This window comes from Xiphophorus maculatus, chromosome 19, assembly GCF_002775205.1.
Source record: "Xiphophorus maculatus strain JP 163 A chromosome 19, X_maculatus-5.0-male, whole genome shotgun sequence".
NCBI lineage: Eukaryota > Metazoa > Chordata > Actinopteri > Cyprinodontiformes > Poeciliidae > Xiphophorus > Xiphophorus maculatus.
The window spans coordinates 26,711,889-26,737,277 of NC_036461.1; the positions used below are offsets into that span (position 1 = coordinate 26,711,889).

At 41.1% G+C, this 25,389-nt stretch overlaps 1 protein-coding gene across 2 annotated transcripts; it reads right to left on the bottom strand.

The window, feature by feature from the left end:
* Nucleotides 1–1,234: 1,234 nt before the first annotated feature.
* On the bottom strand, nucleotides 1,235–25,030 carry LOC102223286 (phospholipid phosphatase-related protein type 3-like). Of its 2 annotated transcripts, XM_014468843.2 has the most exons (9): nucleotides 24,044–25,030; nucleotides 16,446–16,549; nucleotides 15,987–16,172; nucleotides 14,708–14,837; nucleotides 13,859–14,054; nucleotides 11,918–11,975; nucleotides 8,724–8,897; nucleotides 7,175–8,008; nucleotides 1,235–6,442 (listed from the first exon to the last, which is right to left on the bottom strand). In XM_014468843.2, exons 2-9 carry the CDS (start codon nucleotides 16,524–16,526, stop codon nucleotides 5,453–5,455), a joined length of 2,649 nt encoding a protein of 882 aa, XP_014324329.1. In that variant the 5' UTR covers nucleotides 16,527–16,549; nucleotides 24,044–25,030; the 3' UTR covers nucleotides 1,235–5,452. The 2 variants fall into 2 exon arrangements, with proteins under 2 accessions (XP_014324329.1, XP_023209111.1); XM_023353343.1 differs by lacking the exons at nucleotides 14,708–14,837; nucleotides 15,987–16,172; nucleotides 16,446–16,549; nucleotides 24,044–25,030 and adding an exon at nucleotides 11,748–11,776 and having other exon boundaries at nucleotides 13,859–13,991.
* Nucleotides 25,031–25,389: the final 359 nt, after the last annotated feature.

A 25,389-nucleotide genomic window follows, 5' to 3' on the forward strand; every position in this document is an offset into this window, starting at 1 on the left:
CATATCCAGGCACACTTGTTGTGTGGCAGTTTCTGGGCCACCAATGAAAGAAGGTTGGGGGAGCTGGGGAGTGGAAGAGACGACATTGAGAGAAAGGACTGCTAGCTTGCCGAGTGTGAGTCATGGACAGACTGACTGTCCTCAGGCCTTGGTACACCATCTGCCCCCCCACTACCTCTATGGCCTCATCACACAGCTCATTGCTCCACAGTGTTGGGCACACACACAAATATGCATATGAGCAAAGACAGACACGTTCAGAGAAAAAAAACCGACACACATTTTAAGCACCACATGCAGTGTCTCTCAAAGGCATCCAATCTTTTTTATTGGGATTTTCTATGATTCATTAACATAAACTGTGAGTTGCATGATGGTCCGCCCTGATTACTATGATACCCCTAATTAAAATCCTGTAGAATCAGTTGCTTATTGATGCCACCTAAACAGTAAATAGCTCACTTGTGTGTAATTTAGTCTAGGTAGACCTTAATACAGAGTAATGCTGAAAGAAAACGGTTTGGTGGCTGCAAAACAAAAGAACGTCAAATACTACACTACAGCCAAAGCTAGAAATCAAGGCATGTTCATTTGTTTCGACCCAGTCAAAGTACAGACCTAAATCTAATTTAGTATTTGTGTCAATACCTTAAAATTTCTGCGCAGAGATACTTTCCATCCAATTTGACTGAGCTTGAGCAATTTGATGTGCAATGCTGGTATGTTCCTTTACCTTTCACTTAAAAGGTTTTTTATTTTCAAACCACTTAACTATTTATCCTGCTTTTGTTGTTCTATCACATAAAGTCAAAGTAAGCAATATTTGTGGCTGTGACAAAAAAAAAAGAAAAGAATGACATCTGGAAATTTTTTCCCCCCCATTCTTTTCTAAAACATCACGAGACCTCAGACAGTGTTTGTTTTATTCTAGACAATTCATTTAGGACCGACCAACAACGTAGAGGAATTCATTTCAGAAACTTGACACTAAACCGTGCAGAGAGAGAGAAATGCTGTACTGCAAATGTGCTTCTTCTACATTTGCTACACACATTTGTGTGTGTCCAAGTGTGGTATGAGGAAGAAAGTTCTCTTAACCTAAGAATCGATGAGAAAGATCCTTTTCATCAGGGTGGCGGTAAACGCCGCCGTGGCATCGACCTCACTCGCTATTTTGAGTGCTGGCTTATGAACTCCACGCATTGTTTTTAAGCACCACGAGATCAACCCTCAGTTAAGCAGACATTATTTTTTTATTCAACAAAGTTATCAATGTTACACATCACCACAGATAGAAAACATTAGCCCATAAAAGAGGACTTTTAAATAATAATAGCATTAATATTAAGTCATTTCAAATATCTTACAGTCAAACTGGGCTCAAAGCTGTAGCATATTCACCAGAGGATTATTCTTTCAAAAAGGTTTAAGTACTAACGTAAAAAAAAAAACAAAAAAACACACACACTCTTACACACATGCAGCACAAAGTGACAGGCAACTTAACTACCAGCTCCTCGTCTGAGAAGCACCTCTAAAGAAGCACACACAACTTGTTCCATTTAACAGAACCTCTTCCTATGACAACTTTACAAAACCAGTCTATTTACCTCTTGGGTTATTTGGGGTGAGCAGGTGGACAGCGATGTCACCCGTCGTCGAGTCTGTGTTTTGAAAAAGTACAATCAAATTAGTGGCCAAAATGAACCACGTGTGATTAAATGAGATATCTTCTGTATGGAAAAAAAGGAAAAAAACTTTATACAAGAGAAGCAGATGTCATCTTAACACAAAGGTGTGTAGGAGGTGTTTAAAAGGAGCACCAAGAGGTTGTGCAAATCTTCCTTTTCTTATAGGCGGAGGACATGTGTCATACTTACTAGCACTCTGTGGTAAAGATATGCCTTAAGATAAATACATATTTTATATTTTACTGCAGTAGAATAATCTCACAGGGAAAAGTTGAGACAATGCCAACATTTAGTATGAACCCAATTATTTCAATGGGGGGGGGGAGAGAAAATCCTGAGTAACACGGTGATTAGAACCCAAAAAATTCCTATAAAATGACTATTGATGTATTTTTCCAAGCTGGTCAGACTTTCTAGGAACCTTTTATTAAAAATCCATAACTTCTTGTTTCTGTGACATGTAAATATGATGTGACACATCACCTATTAGATGCTGTCCACAAGTCAAATTGATATTTGGCGGGAATGCCAGGAAACAGTTGTAATTTCTACCATCACTAGCATAAACTTGCGGAGTTTGCGAAATTGTAAGACTTTAACTGTAAGACCTGGCTATTCTTTGGTTTGATGAGAGTAACATTAGCTTCATTAAACATGGAAATGGAGTTGGGAATCGTGACCAACGTTCGTGTAAGTGTAACTTTGGATTTCTAATTTTAATTTTCAGTGCGAGATTCTGCTACTGCATTGCAACACATCTTTACCAAGGGTCCATTCATTTAGACTGTTTATTGTGCGACTGACAAAATAAATTACAGAAATTCTTAATCATTAGATTTTTTTAACTAATAAAAAAACCTTTAAACATTTTTTCTTGCCTTACAACATAATTAGATATTTTTTTGTGTTAGTTTGTATGAGTATTTACCTTTTTGTCTTGTAATTATGTGTATTACAGGACCTAATGACTAAAACTAAAAGGTTGCCAGGAACACAAAAATTATCTTTTTAATGGCAAACAAAAAAATTGTATTGACAAGCTAAACCTTTAGCGTTACCCTGAATTTTGTTTAGAGCTTTCAAACATTTTTTTTTGGAAAATATTAATATTTTGGGGTTTTGAAGGCCTAACACGGTGATCATGTTGCTTAATATTTGATGAGGGACACAATTAATACATTTGAAGTATTTTCAGGAAATATCTGTTAATTTGTTGTTTTAGTTCTGCTGGGTCAAAAGCTAAATAGCTATTTTACTCATCAATTTCAGCAGTACAAACAGCAGTCATTCCACTTAGCGTCATAATTTAACTTCAAGATAAACAAGTAAACTTAATACTACATGTTTTACACAAATTTCTCATTTTAATCAGACAACGCTTTGAGAATGAGAGCTCTCTTACATTATTAAATTCTCTCAGCGCCAAAGAAGCTCAGAAATTGCAATTTAAATATTCCTTTTAACCCAGCCTTACAACCACAGACCTCAACCGACACATGGCCTTTTCTGCAGCTGTGCATGAAAATGTGTCTACTTTCAGACAGTGAGTCTGCCATTGGAGGGATTTGGCAGTTTTCTGTCAAATCCCCCCAGAGCTCAGGCAGATCAAAGGATTTCGTCCATCGACTAACGCTATTTGAGAGAGATTCTTCTCGTTATGTCTTGTATTGAAGGCATATTTACATCGGCATAGCTTCTACAAAAGTAGAAATACAAAAATTGAGCACCAGACCCTGCTGCTTTGTATGGTTTCAAAATCTTCCCTATAGCTACCTATGGGGCTAAAACAGCAGCCATTTGATTAGATGTTTTTGTCATGTATCATTTTACTTGGCTCTAGGCAAGAAAGTCACATGCTGCTACCCAGAAAATGTGGGAAATAACAATGGTAACCAGGGATACCGAATAAACTAAGAGTACCCATGATGGAAGGATAAAAAAAAAAGGACTTTCACAGTATAGGTAACAGACTTTTCTCAAAATAAGGCTCCTCGTCTTTGAAATGTTAGATTGCCATAAAAGCAGGATTCAAATTCTCAATGGGCTTCAACCATCAATAAAAAATGGCTCATTCATGCTTTAAAATACAGGTTACACATCTGGTTTAAAGTAGGAGCCTGGATTTATCAGAAAAGATTATTTCTAAAGAAAATTATCAAGGGAACAAAGTTGGTGATGGAAGAATGATTGCATTTGTGATGCAAAAGAAAAAAGAAGAAATTTAATACAACCTGATCATTTCAACGTTTTGTTCTGAATCCCTCATTGACATGAACTATTGATCAAAGTCCTCAAAACCTCAGAAATGATGTATACATAATAGGCCAAATCTGGTCCACAATAGATTTAATGTCAGACTTGGATGAAAGTAGATCTTAGAGGGCCACAGAAATAGAATCTTCAAGTTTACAGTTATGTGGCTAAATATAATTTCAAGGTAGTTTTTAACTGTATAGACCCAATACTACAAATATTAAAGGATATTCAATATCTCATCAAATATTTTAACTGTTTGTTAATGGGGTTGTTATTATCAATATATTCTGCTACAATTGGCTCTTTGAGAAAGATTCATTCATAATCTTTATATGGCCCAAAATGGAAATGAGTTTAACTCCCCTGAAGAAAATTAAGAGAATTCATTTAAAATTCCTTAAGGCTCCCAAAGAGCAATCTGACCTGAATTAAGACGTGTTATAAGTAAAAAAAAACAAAAAAGAAAGAAGTGATGGTGCAATAACTAAAAGGCTAACAAGAGTGACAATCACTCATAGCACTCAAGAGGTGGATGACAGTCGACAACAGTCCAGTTTTGATAAAGTTTTAAATGAACACATTTGAATATTCCTGAAGAGCTCTTCTGGACAATATATCTAAAAAAGTATTGTACAAACAGATAACTCAGGAATTGTTTTGAAAGCTGAACTTTTCATTTTAGAAGCGATTCTCTTTCCATTCCACTGCCTCTAATGTTCACAGTCATAATCCATTCAGTGACGTCCGTATAGGAAGTTGCCCAGTGGTGCACGATTCAATTTGTACTCACCGCTCCTTCCTAAGTCGAGCATCTCTGGTGCATGCCGATACACCTGCTTGGCATCAAAAAGACAATGCCCTCACTTCAAGCCTTTGTGAGCTGTAGTTAATACTCCTAAACCTGTGATTAAATTTGCTGAATTGGCCATATTCTCTGCTGTTCGGCGCATTGGAAGAAGAGTGTTTCAGCTGGATAAAAAGAGATCACAGGGAAAACCTCAAATGGCTGCTCTGGTTTCAGATGAGCATGCATTGCCTGTAGTTGTTTTCTCAGTCTCCTCTCTAGGGGAACTTGATTTAGCAAATCCCTCACCATCCATTGTGATATCTCTTTCTCAGCTCCTTCTTTTGAACCCGTCCTTAAAGAAACTCCAGAGATGCTAACAAAACCGGAGGCAAAAGCACAAGCAAGCTTCACTTTTTTTTTTTTGCCTCTCCGTCTTGTTATCCTTTATTCTCTCTTTCCTCGTCTCAGTCTCGGCTGGTGCTGTGGCAGGATAAGCGAGAGACGAGGAAAAACAGCCGCCCCGCTGAGTTGTTTTAGACCTCCTTACAGTCCCTGGCGCCCTCCGTGGCTCCAAACCTATTTGTCGTTTTTCAGAAATCGGAAATCTCTGCTGACCTGTTGCAGCCTTGTTTCTTGTATTGCCTCCTTCAGTTCTGTCATTTCAAGTACGATCTCTAATGTTGAGATGATGTCTGTTGTCTTCCCCGCCTCTCCCCAACTATAACATCCTCTCATTCTGCATGGCCTTGTAGTAGTGCTCCTGCTCGGCGTGGCTGCGGGACGACACGGAGGGCCGGCGGGGCAGGGTGGAGGAGCGGGATAGGGCCTGGCCGTGGCCATCCATCAGCAGGTCAGGGTGGGGCGGAGGGGGAAGCATGCCGGAGTGGGAAGGGTGGGGGGGAAGAGGCATGGACGAGGAGGGAAGAGGAGGAGGAGGTAGCGGAGAGGAAGAAGGGTGAGGAGGTGGAGGCATCTGGTTGGATAAAGGGTGAGGATGCATGTGTGAGGAGGAATGGTGAGGAGGCAGGGGCATTTGCAAGGAGGACGGTTGAGGAGGTGGAGGCATTTGGGAGGAAGACGGGTGAGGGGGTGGGGGCATGTGAGGGGAGCTAGAATGAGGAGGAGGTGGAGGCATGGGAGTGGGGCCTGAGTGTGGAGGCGGGGGCAATGGGGAAGGAGATGGAGGTGGTGGAAGAGGGGAGGAAGACAACTGAGGCGGAGGAGGCAGAGGCGAGGAGGCCGTGGGAAGGGGTGGTGGGGGCAGCTCCACTCCCAGTCCCAGTCCCACCTCTGCACTCCCGCTGGTCATGGAAGAGCCAAGCGAGTCTGTTTTCCCCGGCAGCGTCCGGTAGTCCCTGTAGTGGCAGACGTTGTCCTGCCGCTGCAGAGCCATGCAGTGCTTGTCGCCCGTCGCGTCAGCACTCATCATGTTGCCGCTGATGGTGTTCCTCCACTCCCACGGCTTTCCGTTGCTGGTTGACACGCGCACCACTGGGTGGTGGGGGGCGTGAGCGTCGATGGTGACGATGCTCCCACTGCCGGCGACACTCCCCGGGTTGCTGCCGGTGCAGCTGTCTCGATCGGACGGGATGCGGTAGTACGGCGATTCAGAGCAGTTGGAGCCACCGCCTGAGGAGGAACCCCCTTCTGATGTCTTGGCCGACGAAGTGTTTCCTCCATGACCCTGCTGCTTCGACATGGCTATGACCTGCAGGAAGGGGCAGCAGTCAACGTACAAACTATATGATGACAACAACATGTTAATTTCCGCTACAATTACAATCCTAATGAGGGAATAACTGGGAAAACTACTCAGGCAAATTGTTTCCTTCAGAGTTTAGCTTTGATTACTGCCTAAATAAATTATAGTTATTTAGTTTGTCCAGCATCTGGCAGCTGCTCAATTACCTCTCTTGTTCAAACTATACAGCGCCCTGTAAAATGTACTACTGAAATCATTGGCTTTCTTATGGTAGACCAAAAAGGAGCACATAATTGTGAAACGATAAATGATTGATGACTTTTTGCAAATGATCCCATAAAGACATATACGTAAGTTTGTAGTTCTAATGTAACACAATCTATAACATTTTAAGATGGCCTCTGTATTTATGAAAATTTAAATTATGCCTTTTGGGTGCTACTATGTATTTTCCATGGTACCACCCAAAAGGTATAGAGCTCCAAGAAGGAGTTTTGTGGAAGTAGGCGGCTCTTTGTATGAGCAAGCGTTGAGGTACCCCGGAATGGTTACTACGGAAAATTAAAAGATTCCTCACATATGTATGAAAGAATCAAAAGAGTGTTAATGGCTCAAGGTGTGTTTAAGACGAGGGAATAATAGGAATAATATTATGACATGACATAAAACTAAAAAAAAAAAAAAAACTGATTCTGCACAATAAGAAGCATGAAAAGAGTTTTCTAGCATCTTTCTCACCTGAGTGACTCTTTGCTGGCTGGGAGGCTGGTTGGGCTGCGTATTGGGAACCCTGGGAGTCGACACTGCGATGGGTCCGGATCCAGGCTCTTTCACACTTCCTCCCTCTGTGAGTGACAACCACTTGGCTCTCGTTTTGGCACTCTTTGGGGAAACGGGTGGAGGCCGCGAGGCCTCTTCAGGGATATGAACCAGCGGCGGTGCCACGGCCATCCTTGCCGTTGCCGGCGTGGCAGTAACGTTGCTGGCCTGCACCGTCGGGTAAAGAGACGAAGGCATGCCCCTGCTCTCTCCTTCCCCTGCAGCCGCCCCTCCGCCTCCTCCTCTGTCCCTCTCGTCCTCTCCCTCGTCTTCGTCTCTCGAGCTCTGGCTGCGGAGCTCCAGTGAGCGCTGCTTCCACTCGGACACCAGCTGCCGGGACCTCTGGGGATCGAAGGGCACGTGGAAGGTCATGTGGCGCTGCGTGACGACTGGCTCGTCGGAGGGGGAGATGGGGCTGTTGCCATTTGCGACTCTGGGTAAGGTGTTGCTGAAGGTTACCATGGTTTCCTTGCCCATGGGGCCACGCGTTGCCAGGAGCTCCACATCGGCGCTGGCTCGTTTCAGCGAAGCCAGAGACGCCTTTTCCCTCCTCACCTTACTGCGGGCTCCGGACCCCAACCCGGCCCCAAGCTCCTCCCTGCTCTCTGACACCCTGGGAGTCTTCCTGTACAGGGAATCGTGGCTCCGCTGGGTCAACACCCTAAGCCCATCCTTGTGATGAACCGACGTCAGCCGCTGCAAAGTAGGAGAATCTTCCTCTGATGCTTTAAAATTTCCCACAGCGTACACAGCCTAACAGATGCAGGGCGGAGAAAAAAAATGAGATGGAAGTATTGTACATATTAAATAACAAGTGTGAAAGCATCTTTAATGTTTTTTGGAAGTTTTTCTATCAGTACAGAGAGTGTACATGAATAGCTGTCTCTTCCTATTTTTGCTATTTTGGTCAGTTTGAATCTTTCCCCTCATTTTCTTCCCTCCTTAAGCGGCAGAAATCGCTCCGTCTTTCAAAAAGTGAGAGACTAGAGAAAGAGAGGCGAAGCGTGGAAATTGGCAACGACAAGTTTTCTTAAAACGAAGTGTGAAATTCTTCAGAGAATCTTTATCGGATTATTTATTCTCTCTCGCTTTCACTCCTTAATAGAAATAGCTATTAATAGCATGTGAAAAAAAAAACATGCTGAGAGAAAAAAATATGGAAGCCACACAAGGAGAGTGGAAGTGGTGCAAAAATCAAGAATTTGTTAGCACATGCTGTGACATTGTTCAAAGAAAGACAATACCACAATTTAACAGATTAATAATAATAATAATAAAAAAAATGTAACCATGCTGCATACTGACTCCTAAATACACTGTGGAGGAGAAACTAGCTCCTAAATGAAGAAGCTAACAGCTTTTTATGTTGAAATTCAATGAAAAAAAAGATGATTGCTTTTAAACAGATCAAAAATGATTGACCGCACGCGTGTGTCACACCATCCTGGGCGCTCTTCTCTCAACTCACCAGATAGACTCCGATGCCAGCTCCTATGAGGTACCCCACGTAGACGTCTATCGGGTGACTGCGGTGCTGCGTTATCTGAGTCAGGCCAGCGAGGCCCGCAGCCATGCAGAAGGCGAACACCAGCAGGGGCTTCAGCAGCTTAGTTGTGCTATTGATGCTGGTATTGAAGTACATCTGTGGGGATGGAGACATGCACAGATTGGTAAAAGACAGAAAGTTCAGACATGTGGGGGGATCAAGAGGTAGTTTGACAGACTTCTTTTTTTTAATTTTAATATTTTTTCACATTTATTCAAGTTGAATCCAAATGTGTGTGTGTTTTTTTGGGCAAAAGCCCATTGCAATGTAGCACATAAATGTGAAGTGAAATGAAATGAACGTGTGGTTTTCAATGTTTTACTGATAAAAACTTGAAAGATGCATGCCTGTGTATTCTGTCCCCTTTACTCTGACACTTGCAAATAAAACAGGATATCAGGTCAGTATTTTGTACTATTGCCACTGTGATAAACATGATGATAAAAACTATTTATTACTTCTTTTTTAGGTAGCTGTGCGTTTACATGACAGCCCCACAAACAACTAAGCTGCACAAAGTAAGTCTATTTTCAAATTGGCTTGTATTTATTGATGCTTTTATTGAACAAACGGTGGAGAAAATAGTAAAACTATCAATCCCGACAATAAGGACAGTTTTGGGGTGTCTTAAACGTCATTAATTGTTGTCTATTGCAATAATGGTAAGTCAAATTTCCCATCGCGATAAGTAATTTATCACAGTAAATCATAAACGATACAATACACGCCCACCCTTAGACCAATTTATGAGAAACGTCTCCAGAAAGACAAACTGTTGACTAATTGGAGCTGAACTGGGTTAGTTAATCACATAAACTGTGTGGTTGTAATGAGACAAAATATGAAACAAAATATAGGGCATGAATAACCAGTGAAACATGACTTATTAAAAAGATTATTATGTTGCTTCTAATAGGGTTTAGCTAGTAGGAAAAGGAATGGCGTGCGCACAGTTAAACAGTTTGACATCTTTTGACAGAAACAGAGTTGATGAGTGAGCAGGAAAGGAAAAAAAAAGAAAGAATATATTTTTCGCTGCATTCACATTTCCAGCATGCCTACTGTATTTTGATTGCATAAAATAGAAGACAGCTGAGTGACAGAATGACAGGCTTTGCAAAAAAAAAGAAACTATTTTAACAAGCTTGTCCACAGGCCACTGAGCAGAAACAAATCCTACTCTTCATAGCAAGAGAGAAAACCTGTCAGCAATGAGAAATTTCTCCTTACATCCCATATAGATTTACTCAAAATATGTTTGTGTGTGGGGAGATTTTTCTCTTGGCTCTTCATTTGTTCATAATCTTAGAATGTGGCAAAAAAAAAAAAGCTTTTTGAGAATTGAACAAAGGAATAAATGCATACCATTAATTGAGAAAAATACCTATGAGAGCACAGATTAGACAGCAAGCAACTCTTTTCCTCCTTACTATCTTCCAACAGATGTCAGTCAGTGCCTTTTCGGTGAGTTTTAATGAGGACACATAGGATCCAGTGATGCAGCAGTTATATGGCCACTGATGAGGATGTGTGTGTGTGTAGGGGTGGTGGGCGGGCGGGCGTGTGTGTATGTGTGCAGATGGGATGGTGTTGCAATGATGAAAAACAACAATACTTTGCAGCACAGTACAGACACATCAAGACACATTAGCCAATATTCACCAAAGATGAATGAAACAATCAACTTTGAAAACCAAAATCGGATCACTGGTTCTAGTTATTTTCAGAGACACACCTATAGAAATCATGTGGTCGACCAATTGGAAAAGTAAAAATCCTACTTTTTTCTGATCAGTCATCATACCTAGTGTAAATTGAGTTGCACTGACGACTTCAGTGCAACACTCCAGTGTCAATATTTAAGGGCAAAGTCAGAGGAGCCACAAAAGATAGAGGGAATACAGAAAGAAAAAAATCAATTTTCTTGCCAGATCCTTCAGGCCACTGCTTTTAAAATGTCAACTAATAAGAGAAAGCTAAGTGCATTACGGCAAGATTGCTCTGTTTTTATCGTTTCGCAGAATCTAATTGTATCTGTAAGGGAATATGCTGGATTTGGAAATGTTGTGAATCTTTTGAAACTCTCACTGTTAAGGCAAGACTCCACTTATGCACACACAGAGGCTTATTTTCAGAGTTAGTAACACTGACTGTGCTAATTGCACTCTTTGCTAGAACACTTTGAAAATATCCCATCTGTCATCATTCAGTCTGTTTTGAAATAATACTGAAATGAGTGTCTGCGGAGCTGAGTAACACAGTCAGCGTCCTCTCTCAGACATTGTGGCGTTCTGTTTGTTGTCTATAGAAATCCCTAATGATTGTTTTTGACAGAAAGGCTGGCATTGTTAACAATCTAGTATCTTACAGTAAATCAGCTTTTGTCTGTCAAATATGAAGTAAGACGTGGCTGTATTTTTATTTATTTACTTTATTTTTTTTGCAGAAAACATTAGCATATCTTGAACTGGTACAGCATACATCTACATACATTGTACATATTGAGGTGTGTTAAGCAAAAAGAAAAAAAAAGAGTGAGCTGTTTTCTGTCATGTAAATAACTAAATATGTTGTACTTGTTCTTAACTGAGTTTTATTTATAGATACCTCTGTATTCTGCATTGATTATTAGTGATGCAGTGAGAAAGCTCTATATGTTTGAGATGCTTTAGATAAAATAATTGTTTTAATTTATTGCAAAATATTGTTAATCCGGTTGAATCTTCAATTCACCCAGTACTTGGTTCTTATTCATCTCTCTTCAAGTCAAAGGTTTGCAGAATCCATTCTAAGTATTTGGCCATAAAAACTCTGAACAGTGAATCTCTAGATTTTGTATATGATTTAAAAGACATTAACTTTTTTATAATTGGTAAAAAAGTAAAATATCTATTTATTTTGTCAAGCGATGATGAAACAGAGAAGAAAAGTACAGTCATGGCTGACCGCATGTTGTTCCTTGTGGATTTGCAATGCTTTAGATTTAAACAAACAAACAAACAAACAAAAAAAACAAATATAATCATATCTAACTGAGTATTTTTCCAGGGTTATAAATAAGCATCCATCTGCAGACATATCATGCTAGTAGAATCTTAGTAAGTTGAAGTGCTTACAGAGATATATACAGCTGCGAAGCCAGACAGCGTAGCATGCTGGGATGGAAAGGTTTTCCTACAGGAAAAGAGCAGGAAAATTAGAAGTGGAGAAATAAAGATAGATGTTTTTGAGCCATTTTTTTTTTACTTGTACTTTCTTAGGAATTTAGGTGACAAATACAAAGTAGGGAATAATTGGTAAGTGGAAGGAAAATGATTCCGGTTTTGCAAGCAAAAGTCTGAAAGTGTGGTCTGCAATTATATTCAACCTCCCTTACTATGATACCCCTAAATAAAATCCAGTCCAACCAACTGCCTTTAAAAGATACCTAGCAAAATAATAATACCGCAGTATAAATTAATCTGCTTCCTGTTAGGTATAATGTTTCAGGAGTCTAAAGCAGGGTTAGGTTATAAAACAATGTTACAAGCTTTGGAGACGTTAAGGAGCTTTGTTCAATGTCCAAAAACGAAACGCGCAGGGCACATTGTCAAACCTACACAGACATGGCCATTTGCCCAAACTGATACACCAGGCAGTGCATAAATCAGAGGAGCATCCAAACGAACCATGGTAACTCTGGAGGAACTGCAGAGGTCATAGAGGAGAATATTTTTATAGGGCAGCTATTTGTCATGCACGCCCCAACTTTTACAGAAACGTAGCTAGGACAAATCTATTGAAAGTGGTCAGATGGGCTGAAATGAAACTTTTTGGCCATGTTGTGTTGTGGAAAATTAACACCGCACAGCACACATCACCCCCATCATGACACGTGGTGGCATCATCATGATCTGGGGATGCCTTCTTTAACTTGAGCAGGGAAGCAGGTCAGAGGTGATAGGAAGATGGACGGAGTTAAATATAGGGTAATCCTGGAAGGACTAATCCTTCTCTTTTTTCTTTCCAAACAATCCTCAACCATCGTTCATGTGTTGGAATGGCCTAGTCAAAGTCCAGATCTATTTAGAATCTGTGGCAAGGCTTGGAGATGGATGCCAGGAAATTCATGTAATGTAAATAGCATTTACATTATTTACATTTAATTTAGTCTGATTTATCTTGAACAATTTCACAAAAATAGAGCGTCCAAAAATGTCAGTCTTTGGGTTGTTGCTGGTAGAGATAGAAGACTTACGGATATTGTTGCGGTTTGTTTAAAACCACACCACACTTTTCGGAATTTTACGTGTAAACAAAATGCCGAATTGTTTTAAAGGTACAATTCATGACACGACAACTTGTTTCGCCTGTCCTAATGAATGCCCTCGGATTTCTGCTCCATTAACCACGAATGTGGCACATTGGGGTACGTAAGAGGAATTGAATCTGACTGAGGTGAGACATCAAAGCTGCTTATATTTAAAAAAAACAACAAAAAAACCCATAAAGTGCTTCATAGAAATAATTTTTACACATCTCCGTCAATTTCATACTCCACCTCTCAAAACTATTCGCTTCGTCTTACCGTCCCTGGCGACAAAAGGTAATAATAGAAAACGTGTCGTCCTATGCAAAACAACTACGTGGTTAGGTATTTTAATAACGGCTCCCCTTGAGAAGAGAAGCACTCGCATGCACACTCTGTAATACAGTTACTGGGATTATCCCTGTATCAGTGCCGCTAAGCTGTGATCATTCCTGTGTACGGATCTAATATGCCTTTCACACCGACTCGCTGGAGCTTGTTTGTCTGATCCCCTGTATGCACCTCTACAGAGCATCTTGAAAAGCCACAAACCTGAATCCAAAATGCCACCACATGCACATTTTTTACTTAACAAAAGAACATTTAACTTTTTTTTTTCCATTTCAATTTTAATTTCATGAAATCCTAAATAAATAAACAGCTTTGACTATTCTAATGCCAGTTGTATTCTTGCAAGACGTGTTAAAATACTAAATATAGACACATTTAATATATACTCTGTGCTAAATAAATACAAGCACATTTTTACCGTCCCGACATGATTGCATATTGGTCTTTCCCCATGCATATGTCCTGCGTGATGTAGGCGTTGTTGTCACATGACACTCCCGGAGCCGTGTAATTGGGCTGGCACACGGTGAGGAAGAAAGGGGCGTGATAGCCGGTAGCCAACTGGATGACATCTGTCACCAGGGCTGTTGCCAGGAGACCGAACACATGAACACCTGAGGGAGAGGAAGAGAGGCAACGGAGGTGAATGCAGCATCAGGCGAATGAACTGAAAAAAAAAAAAACACCCAATGCCTTCCTCACACAGAGCGGTTCATTTCTGAGACACGTGTTGCAGTGGGGGAGAAATAAAACAGCGTGAATTTGCAGCAACCTGAAGTGACACCATAAGCTGTCAGTCTGATGCATTTTTACGCGCTTACACACACACACACATGCAGGGAGAGAAATGCGGGAAAGTGAATTAATTACTCTTTTGACTTCAAAGCTCAAAGTTTGCCTCGGGTATTTCATTATCTCAGCTTCTTAAGTCGGTTTCATTTCAAGTCACCCTTCATTTAATGTCTGTAATTAGCTTATTTCTTTACTTTGAAAAATGAAATGAAGTCGGGACTCACTGGGAACTTTGGATCACAGTAAAACTGTCACTCTATAAACAAGGCTTAGCTGAACTTGGATAACCGTAGCCTGAAACACGTATGAAAACTTTCGTGATTTTTGAAAATAAGAATTGGGTTCACAAGTTGGCGTTGACTGCGAGTTTCCTTTCATCCAAACAGGGGGAACATCCTAAAAGTTATGCACATAGAGTAAGAACAATATGAGTTGAAATTAGTGACTTCTAAACGGGCCTGGTGGCCGGACGTACCCACAAAGCGCACGGTCCTGCGCAGGAACGAGTTGAAGCTGCAGCCTCCGGCGTTTATGCTGCCCTCCGACTTGGGGCAGGTCTTCAGTTTGGACTGCATGCAGTACATCACCGCCTCCCCCAACATGATCTAGAGAAGGGGAAAAGATTGGCTCACGTGGGGTTTTTTTTCCCCCAACTGTTTGCATTTTGCGAGGTCGGAAGAGCAGAGTAGAACAAACACAGACAAGCAAAAGTGTTATTCGCGTCAGGTCGAGATGTCTGTGATTTTGATCTACTGTAGGAAGGTACGGCAGGGTGAAAGCAGAGCAAGGTGCTATCGAACAGTGATCACTTCCAATCAGAGTGATAAATGGTCGCTGCTCGTTTCCATGCTGCTGATGGATTACTGTAGTGTGTGTTGGTGTCTATCGATTTGTGGGGGGGCATGGAGTGACTGATAATGTTTAAAGGAAATCTGGATGTTTATCAATCTAAACATCGATATTGCATTAGAGAAGACAGGCTGAATTTGCTAGACATTTGCCTATTTGGGTGACTTTTGTATTATTCGGTGTTTCACTAGAATTTGCATGAGGTCTAGGAAACTCTACAGCAGGGGTGTCAAACTCCAGTCCTCGAGGGCCGCAGCCCTGCAACTTTTAGTTGTGCCTCTGCTGCACCACACCTGAATAGAAAAAATAGGTCTTTAGCAAGGCTGGGAGAACTGATCTACACAAGAAGGAGGTAATTAAGCCATTTCATTCCAGTATTTTGTACCTGTGGCACATCTAAAAACTGTAGGACTGTGGCCCTCGAGGACTGCAGTTTGACACCTCTGCTCTACAGTAAGATGTTGATGCGGTGAGGTGCAGTGGAGGTGTGTGTACAACTGAGCAACATTTGTACAACATGAATCGATTACATTTATTTTAGACACAAAACCACCAAGAATATCTGCTCAAAAAGCACATTAGCATAATATATATTATTTATAGGTGCTTGACAGAGTAGCTAGTAGGATGAAATGTCACAATTAATTATTACATTTCATGCATGTGTAAATAAAAAAAGTGTTGCTTTTGCGGACAGGAAACATATTTTATATTAAGACAATCGGAACCAAATCGTGCAGCATAAAAATAACACTAAATACATAGTTTATGGTGAAACACAGCAGTGGCAGCATCAGGCTGTGAGATTGCTTTCCGTCACCAGATGCAGAGTTTCCTTTTCCCCTCAACTTCGCAAATATAACACGACGCGCTGGTTTGTGTTGAAAGTTGTGAGACGGACTTACGGAAGCGGCTGGGCCGGCAAACGCCAAACTCAGCAGCATCAGCAGAGGGATGAGCTCATCTCCAGTCTCTACGTAAGGCATGGAGAGGTCGCGGTCATAGCAACGGAAGCCCACCATCGCCGGGGAAAGGACATCTGTCAACTCCAGGAAGTACAGAGACACCAAGGAGGACAGGACAATGGGGAGCTGGACGGGAATGCGTCGACACACATGTTAATTTACAACCCGTAAAACAAAACCAAGGACAACTGACAAGCATTTGATTTATTTTGTTGGAGTGGAGTAAGTTTCGAATGTTGCATTTGAGCTGCATGCACATAAAACCTACATGTGTAAGAAAAGCTCAGATATTGATTTAATGTCGACATTATTAAGCTAGAAAAATATACAGAGTTGACAATTTCAATAAAAATATGTATGAACTGTTGCAATTCCTTCACATTCCCAATTTATCCGTACCTCCACAAAATAAAAACATGGCAGCAGAGTCATGCTGTCTTTGGGCGGTTTCTTCTTGGCTTTGGTTTTGGGAGATGTCATCTTGGGGTGGGACCAGTCGCAACCTGTTGGGATGACATTACAAACGGTTATTGGCTGGAATGTCTGGAGGACTTTGGCTTATTTATTTTTTAATTGTTGAAATTGTCAGCAAAAGCCAAAATGTGACGTCTTCCTGTTCCCTTCCCAACCAGTGTAAGAGTTGGATATCGCCATGTTGTTTACATTTGAATATACATGTAACTCTCAAAGCAAATGCGCACGGCATCCCCAGTTCTCTCGAAATTGCACCAAAGGGTGAATAAGACATATAACGGTCGACAGTTCCCTTCCCGATATCTTGCCCAATTTCTTTTGAATGTTCCATGATGTCAAAAAAGGAAAACGGTGTTTTTGAGGTCCTTTTCTCTAGAGGTCCAGCACAGAGCAACGCTGAGACACACAAGGCAAACAACCAGACAAAAACACATTCAAACCTAACAGAAATGCAGGCAGCCTAATTAACCTGACAGTCATGTCTGAATTTAGTTGTTAGCTATTAGAGGCATAAACCACGACATCGTCATTTGGGTTTACCAAAATTCTTTGAAGGCATAGTAATGTTTGTGTATGTAAACTATGCATTTGTAAAAGGGAGAAAAAAAATGACTAAGAAACTGTCAGCCATTGTTGTGGCTTTTAGGAAATGGAAACAGTTTTCACACTGTGAGAAAATGGGACATGCCTTTTTATACAGTGGATCATCATTCATTTGATGTGCTACTGTTGTTATTGTAACATAGACATATGACCTATGCGCACTGTTGCGTTGGGATGCTTAGCAGTGAGTGTGTGTTTGCAGGACCTGGAGCTGCTTTATAATCAAAAGACATTCTAGCTGTTTGGGTTCTTCAAAGCTTTGAATTGAGCAGGAAGCATTTTAACAACCCAACAGCTGTTTACCCCAAATTTATCTTCCACACACACACACACACACACTCACATACACGCAGACTACATATACATATACATACAGTATGGTGTCTTCAGTAACCTTTAGGCATACAGAAGGTCTCCGAGAGAGGAAACAGCCAGAGGCACAGATGGAAAGTCAAACAGAGTTAAATATTCACGGTTCTCCCTACAGCTCCCTATTCCTCCCAATACCTTCCTTCCCATTCTGTTGATTTCTTCCTTTTTGTATCTGTCAATCTCGCCCTCCCTGCCTCCTTGTCCCATTTTTAAGTAGTTTCGCTACTTCTCATTTACGTACCGTCTGCTCTACGTTGATTTCACCTGATTTCTTCATATCTCATTTCATTTTGCTAACGCTTTCCACCTGACCTCTTTTCCCCCCTCTGTGTCATTTCTCCTCCGGTTTGTCCTCACTCTTGCAACGTTAGCTGTGCCAAATATGTCTGATGGACTATTTTTGGGGCGGTATTACTTTTTACGCACATTTTGTGCAATAGTTTTCATACCTCTAAAACTTACTTTATTGGGATTTTATGTGGTAAACCAACACAAAGTACTACATAACTCCAAATTATTTAGCCCCCCAACATACTTTGGAACAACCTTTTACTCCAAGAGTTGCAACTTTTATATATTTTAAACCCAGTATTGTTTGAAAAGTAGGACTGGCCTTTGACTAGGCCATTCTAACTACTAAACTACCACATAATTGCAAAGGATTCAGCCTCCTTGAGTCAATACTTTGGAACATTTTTCCCCAGTAAGAACCGCAAGTTCTGTATATATGTCTCTGTTAGCTTTGCACATTTACAGACTTTTACCTCATTATTCTTTACAAAACAAGTCTTTGATTAGGCCATTCTGACACATGTTTTATTAAATTTTTTATCTATCTTTCTTTATCATTACACCTTTCCCTTTTTGTTATTCTTCACCTCTCTCTATACCCAACTATGTTTCATAGCCATTATCCTTTGGTTTTCTTTTTCCATAACCGTTTCTTTGACGAGATAAGAGATCCTGACCCTGAGGCGTTGTGATGCACCGAGAATCAAAGACTTCTCCCATCTAATTTCCATGACTCCTGGAAACGTGTTGGAGAGGGAAGGAAGAACAGGACCGAGATAAGTACACTTCAAAAGAGAAGCATGCACATTTGGAGGTCGAGGGGAAGTTGGCAAAAGGGACTAGAATTAGAAACTGAGAAGATGCCGTGAAAGAAGAGATTCCAGTTCGACGGAAAGCAGCTTAGCAAGATGCTGAGGATGGGGTCTCACTCCCGCTAGCCGCTTGGTCTCAGTGACCTACTCCAGTCAGCATTTAAACCACATCCTAACTCACATTTCACACACACACACACATAGAATGAGCTCCAGGCTCAGAGAAAGGGGGTCGTTTATCTATCTCGCCAGCATTCGTCCTCTGGGATACATCACATGAGTAAGTGGCTGGAGCTGATGTACACTCATGCTTGCAAACATCATGAAAGTGTTTGGATAGGGCTATACTGTAAGCAGTCTGTATGCATTGTGCCTGTCCATGTGTGAATGAGGTGAGTAAAGGCAGCGGCGGTGGTGGTGAAACACAGCGTATGGATGCGTCTGGCAAAGCAAGAAGCGAAAGTTGCAGAATAACGTGGAGATTTAACGTTGACGCCTAACATACAAATGGCTTCCAATGTCAAGAAACCCCCAGCTTCAATAAAGTATCAGTTGAAATTGATAAGACACTTTATGGCTGTATAGTAGAGAACCAATGTGATGCAATATCAGAGTTAGACTTGATACTGTTGTTGGGTTGGGTATTGGGTTGAGGTTACCAAACCGGAGAACATGATCGTTGTGTTGCTAGACGTCACATTTTGATTGATTCCATTCTGGACATTTAAGCTGTCAGCTCAACAAATGCTGCACACTCAAAGAGAATTTTCTTTTTTATATAAACTGCCAAAGAAAAAAAAAAAGTTTCAAATGTATTAACAGATGAACTTTTCAGAACTGGCAGATCATTTAAGCGTCGAACATAGACGCGTGGTGTGTCATGGAAGCCTCCTGGCAGTGGAGACCCTGGAGAAATGAATCACCTTCTGCAGAGACATTTCAGTGTTTGAAAGAGTGAAAATGCTAAATAAATGCGTGTGTTTTGTGCAAACATTCAGAGCAGTGAAAGTTATTTCAAACAGTTACAGTGATAATAACCGAGGAGAAAACTACAGAGTGCTGCAGGGAGCAAAAGGAATAGTAATTGATAAAAAATTGTTTCATTAAATATTTCAACTTTTAACCTCAATCTAGCAATTTGACTCTGGCACAATGTAGGAAATATTTCAATGTACAAATTAGATGGAGATGCTGTGCCAGCACTGCTAATCATGCTAACAACAAAGTAAATGTTTTTCTTGGCATTGTTTGACTGAAATAGAAATCTACTATTCTCTGAAGTTGTTTAGGGCTAGTTTAAAAAAAAGCATTTTGATGAAAATTTCATATTTTCATACAAAATGTTAAATGCTGCAAAAAATGAACTCCGCTCTGATCAGGGTCTTATGGGATCAGCTGCGGTGGGTGGACTGGAGGCGGCTCCAGCGGTTTACTGCTTATGAAAGTTACAAAACAAATAGCGCTGAATTTTACTGACGTTATCAAACTTCAAAAATCCGTAGCAACAGACATTAATGAAGAAGTTTAGGTTAAATATTTAAATTTTTTCTGATTTTTTTATTTTTTTTATTTAGAAAATTTAAATAAATAGCAGATAAAAGCTGCGGGCTGATAGAAATGTATCTAGCTTCTGCACAATACTACTTATCAAGTTCATTTTTTGGTATTTTTGTTTAATCGTTACAACTCTCAGAATATTGTGTCTGTTAAAAAAATAGAAGCTAGAAATAAATAAAGCTGGAATGCAAAGTAAAAAGTGATATTAAAAGAAGCCCGCCCATAAATTGCACTTAAAAAAATTTAATTCGCCAAACAGTGTTAAGGAATAATAGTTTTTCATGATTGGAGCAATTCAAGTTTTAGACGACTGACGCGCTTGTTTGCTAATATTTTCTATTCCGCTAATATGGTTGCATTTTTATGAAGTCATGTGAAGACCCTCACAAAAATATTAAAGTAAAAAAAGGGAAATAAATATGCCTATGGTAAGGGTCAGACTGCTAACTACTATCTACTCACAAGTGAGTTCTGGTTCTGCGCTGGAGAGGTGTTTACGAAGCTTGCTGCTTTCTTTATTTAGAAAAAAGAACGCTTAAGTTCTCGACAAACCTCAGTTTATATTCAGGCGAATGCACATGTTAGAGATTTTTTTTTTCTTTCACATTAACTTCTCAGATTTTCATGCTTCCTCACCCACAAAAAAGAAAAATAAGAAATGCAGCTTGTGACATCACGCTGCAATGGGTCTGCTCTACTTTAATGAATGTGACCATTTAGGTGAAAGAAAATACAAATCCAAGTCAATTACCTGTCATTTATGCTACCGGATAAACAGAAAGATGGTTGTTCAAAGATTATTTGTTGAACATTTCACGGTCAAAAAGCGATTGAGATGAAGCATTTTATTTATTTATTTTTTCGTGAGCATGGATCACAGTTGTTCGCTGGTTAAAATTGCGGGACATAAATAACCCTCGGATTCCAGCTTTCAAACTGCTCTGTCCTAACCTGTAGCCTACACTCATGATGTTGGTACTATTTACAAGATTTGTATTGCTCTTTTGGATAAAAATCAAACAACAACAAAAAAACATTATCAGACAAAAGGGGGATGTCATCTGTTGTCATTTAAGATTCGTGAAACCCAAATATTACTTGTTTTGAATTTCAGGTTATGGGTTTTTTCTTTCCGCCCACTCTGAGGCTGCCTTCATGCTAGAAATCAGACACTTTATCCAATTTTTGAACCGTAAACAAAACCCAGCTATTTTTATCTTGGCAGTTCTTTTGAATAGTGAGGCCTTTATCTACAGATGTGTGACCAAAAAAAAATAAAATAAAATCAGGAGCTCTTTTGGGATTTTGCAGGACATAGACTGGGTCCTGTTGGGGGATAGTGCATGTGCTATGACAGATCAATACAGACTTGTTTTCAGTGATCGCTTTTATCCTTTGATGAAGCATTTATTTCCTGATGGGAGTGGTGACCACTGAGATGAATGTTCCCTTCCGCCGGTTCAGTAAATGTTTTAATGAGCATGAAAATGACATTAGTCACATTCTACGCCCATCAAAATCATTACATCCAAGCTAACCTGACCACCACTGAAAAAAACCTTTAATCAGTACGTCACATGGTGCCCTCCCATCACCCCACACAATGACTGGAAAACGTCGATGAAGGGAAGAATGCTGCTCCAGCTCTCTGCGCTTAAAAATCCATTTGAAGCTGCATTATTATTATTATTATTATTATTATTTCAATAGATTTTGGAAAACAAGATCTAAAAACAATAACACATGAGCATCTGGGTTTAGTTTTTTTTAAGGAAATGGAGAAAACTAAACAAGCCTAAAACAGACAAACAAATCAGTTATTAGTTTGTATAATAAGTTATTAGTTTGTATAATAAAAGCATTCACATGAGAGAATTTCAGTTTGCACACTGCTACATGTTTATATTTTCGTGTTATTTACATTTAACGTAACTGAACATCCACACATGAGAGAACCTTATCAAGACACTGGTTGATGATGACCAAGGTAGCATGACTCATTCATGGGAATGGTGAATCGGTAAACACAAAAGCAGTCAAACACCAGTGAAGCTGGAGGACAGACCATAACCTGGTGCAGGATGGTAGACGAGAGGTTCCCTGCAGAAGATAGTGAGGGGAGCCAAACTTTACAAACTGCTGCCATCTCAAACCACGGCAGACTCCTACGCAACTTTGATCCCTGACACCGGAAACATGCTCCAGTTTTGTCTAGTTTGTAGTTTTGACAGTTTAATCATTTCACACACTAATCTATTCAATATCCTCAAGAAACACTGATTATTTTCATTGTGTTCTGTGAGTAAAACACTGAAATGACACTGAAATCATGTGATTTGATATTCTGCTGTTCTCCAACCAAATTATAATGTAGCCCTGTGTATTTAATCACAAAAGTATTCATGTTAGTAATAATTACTCTCTGTTCTGTGAGCTCTGTGGGATCCTGCTCTTTATTAAACACTCAGCAATTGAGCCAAATCGGTCGAATGTTGCCGTTTGACATAATTGCCTCAGTTGCTCTGTTCTTTTCAGCATTTGAGGGGACTTGCTTTGAATAATCAGTGTCATAAACTGAGGTTGCATCTCTTCGATGCACAGGACTTGAGCTATGCGTCTGTGAACCGATTCAAAGGATGAATATATTTATGATCAGATCAGCAGAGATCGTTAGAGAACAAACAGCATCATGAAAACCAAGGAACAGAGCAGGCAGCTCAGAAATAAAGTGTTGGTGACACATAAAGGAGGATTAGGTTGTTAAACCACGCCCCAAGCTTTTAACATCTTATGGAGCATTGTTCAATTCACCGTCCAACATGTCATAGAAACCATACTGAGACATGGAAATCCACTTAAACTGACAGGCTGGGCAAGAAGATCATTAGATAGCTATGGAGGAGCAGCAGCCATAAACAGCTCAGGTGGGAGTATTAGCTGTGCACGCCATAAATCTGGGTTTAAAATAAGAATAAAAGACAAATGCCTTAAAACGAAAGTCCAATCTGCAGTTTATGTCAAGCCTATGAATATGTAGAAAAGGATGCTGGAGTATGATAAGACCAGAATTACTCTGCCTACATGTGACAGGTTGCAACACACAATAAAACATGGTGGTGACAGCGTCATGCTGAAAGGATCCTTATTTTTGGCACAGCTAAATGCAAGATAATCTTTGATGGGGGGGGACTGTTATATGATGCAAAAGACCGGGGCGGTAGTTCCCCTTCTAGCAGGATAAGGACCTTAAACATGGAGCCACTGCTGCCTGCAAACGAATGCTTTATCTTGCAACAAAAAAAAAATCTCAAATGTGATCCTTTTCTTTCCACTTCGCTGTTTCACGATTGTCAAACGTCTACAATCGCAATAAAATACACTGGACGTTTGTGCTTGTGTTGTGACAAATTGTGGCAAAGTTTAGGCGGAATGCGTTAGAAATGCCTCTTAACTCTGACAGGGACCTATAGGGGCCTTCTATGAGTCCTGAGGAGGAGGGAACACCCAACTTAATTCACAGACTGAGGAGAAGAAATGCTGAACCCTCGTGCTCATTCGTTTTTGTCCTGATTTATATGAAGCATGCAGATTTATCACGACGACTGCTTCTTCTCTAGAGGGATTCAATATGTTCAATTTGCTTTGATTGCTGTAGTTTTTTTTTTTTTTTTTTTTTTTTAAATCAATCAGTGTTTAAACGGGAGCATTTCACATCTACGCCTCCACCAACAGATAAAAAAAGCAGACTGCCTCAGATCATCAGTTACAGAAACGTGAAAGCCATGTGCTGATTGTCCGCCTCTCACCTCCTTGCGCCGTGGAGGAGAGAGGCAGCCAGCCCGCCCGCCTGCGTAAATCCACGCGGAGGGGACGGAAGGCTTTACTCACCTCTGTCCCGGGGGCTCCGTGAATTCACCGAGTCCCGTCGCCCCCTTCCCCCCCGGCGCGGTCGCGCGTGCTGCTCCAGTTTTGCCGTTGCGCCGCCTCTGCTAATCCATCCTCCAGCGTCCCTCGAGTCACCCCGAAATTCCAAACGCTCCACCGGGGATAAGGGGTGCGAGGCTATTCTGGGATCGCGGAAGAAGGAGACAGAGAGAAGGGAGGTGGCGTGGCCACAGGAGGAGCAGGGATGAGGCGAGGAGAGGAGAGGAGAGGAGGGATGCTGATGGTGGAAAAGTCCCAATTTTGCCGCACTTGCTCCTGGTAACAGGCTCCTCTTGCAATCCGGATCCTGGCTATGGAGAGGTGAGACTCACACGCGCTCACCCGGTCCGCCTTATTCTCACCTGCAGGCTTCCATACATCCAGCAGAAACCGTTGCTGATGAATAAAATGTATCCATGTTTGTTTGTTTTTTGTTTGTTTTAAATTATAAAACAATGAAAAAAAGAAGCTTTATAAGCTCAGCATCCGTCACCGGGTTTCTCAGCATGCACACATAAACACACAAAGGGGTTGAGGAGGTGTGTGTGTGTGTGTGTGTGTGTTATTGGTGATGGTGGTGGGTTACTGAGGGAGGAGAGAGAGTTGTGGTGTGTGTGTGTATGTGTGTGTGCTTACGGTGGGGGGAGGAGACAGTCTGGTCCACACGAGAACGCTTCTCTGCCGAATTCCTGTTTCGGGGGAGCGACAGAAACAAAGGGGTTGATTTTTGGTACGTGAACCTCATGTGCGCATGCCTGTGCGACCGTGGACATGTTTGCACGAGCAGCCGACGCGTAGAAAGTGAAGACGTGTGTTTGGAGATAAACTCTGCATGTCCGAGCAAATGCTTGTTTGTCACACAGCACTACCGGAACCCCACTGCTTCCTTTTAAGCGACCCCGTAATGTTTAGCAACCGTCGCCCGCAGATGAAGGTTCAAGTGCCTCTTGCCTTTTGTTTACTCTGAAGGGTGTGGCGGGCGGTTTGACCACGGTGGTGCGTTTATGTCACCCCGGAATCCAATATTCCCCCCGCAAACGCAACCTCTTCTGACTCACCTCGAATGAATGACGCTGCGGTAATTAGCGTCAAAGTGGCTCGCTTGCACGAGCGCGCGCGTGTAAAAATGGTCTGCGTGCGCATTTTTTTTGGTGCTTCCAGAAGATGCTCTCTGTGAGAGATCTATAACCTCTGCGCTCACTGTGATGAATTATTAAAGGGGCTTTTAAAGCTAAACTTAAACATCTCCATTTGGAGCCCCAGTTTGCCCCGTATTCAGTTTCCCCCGCAACGTCAGTAAGTGAGAAAGC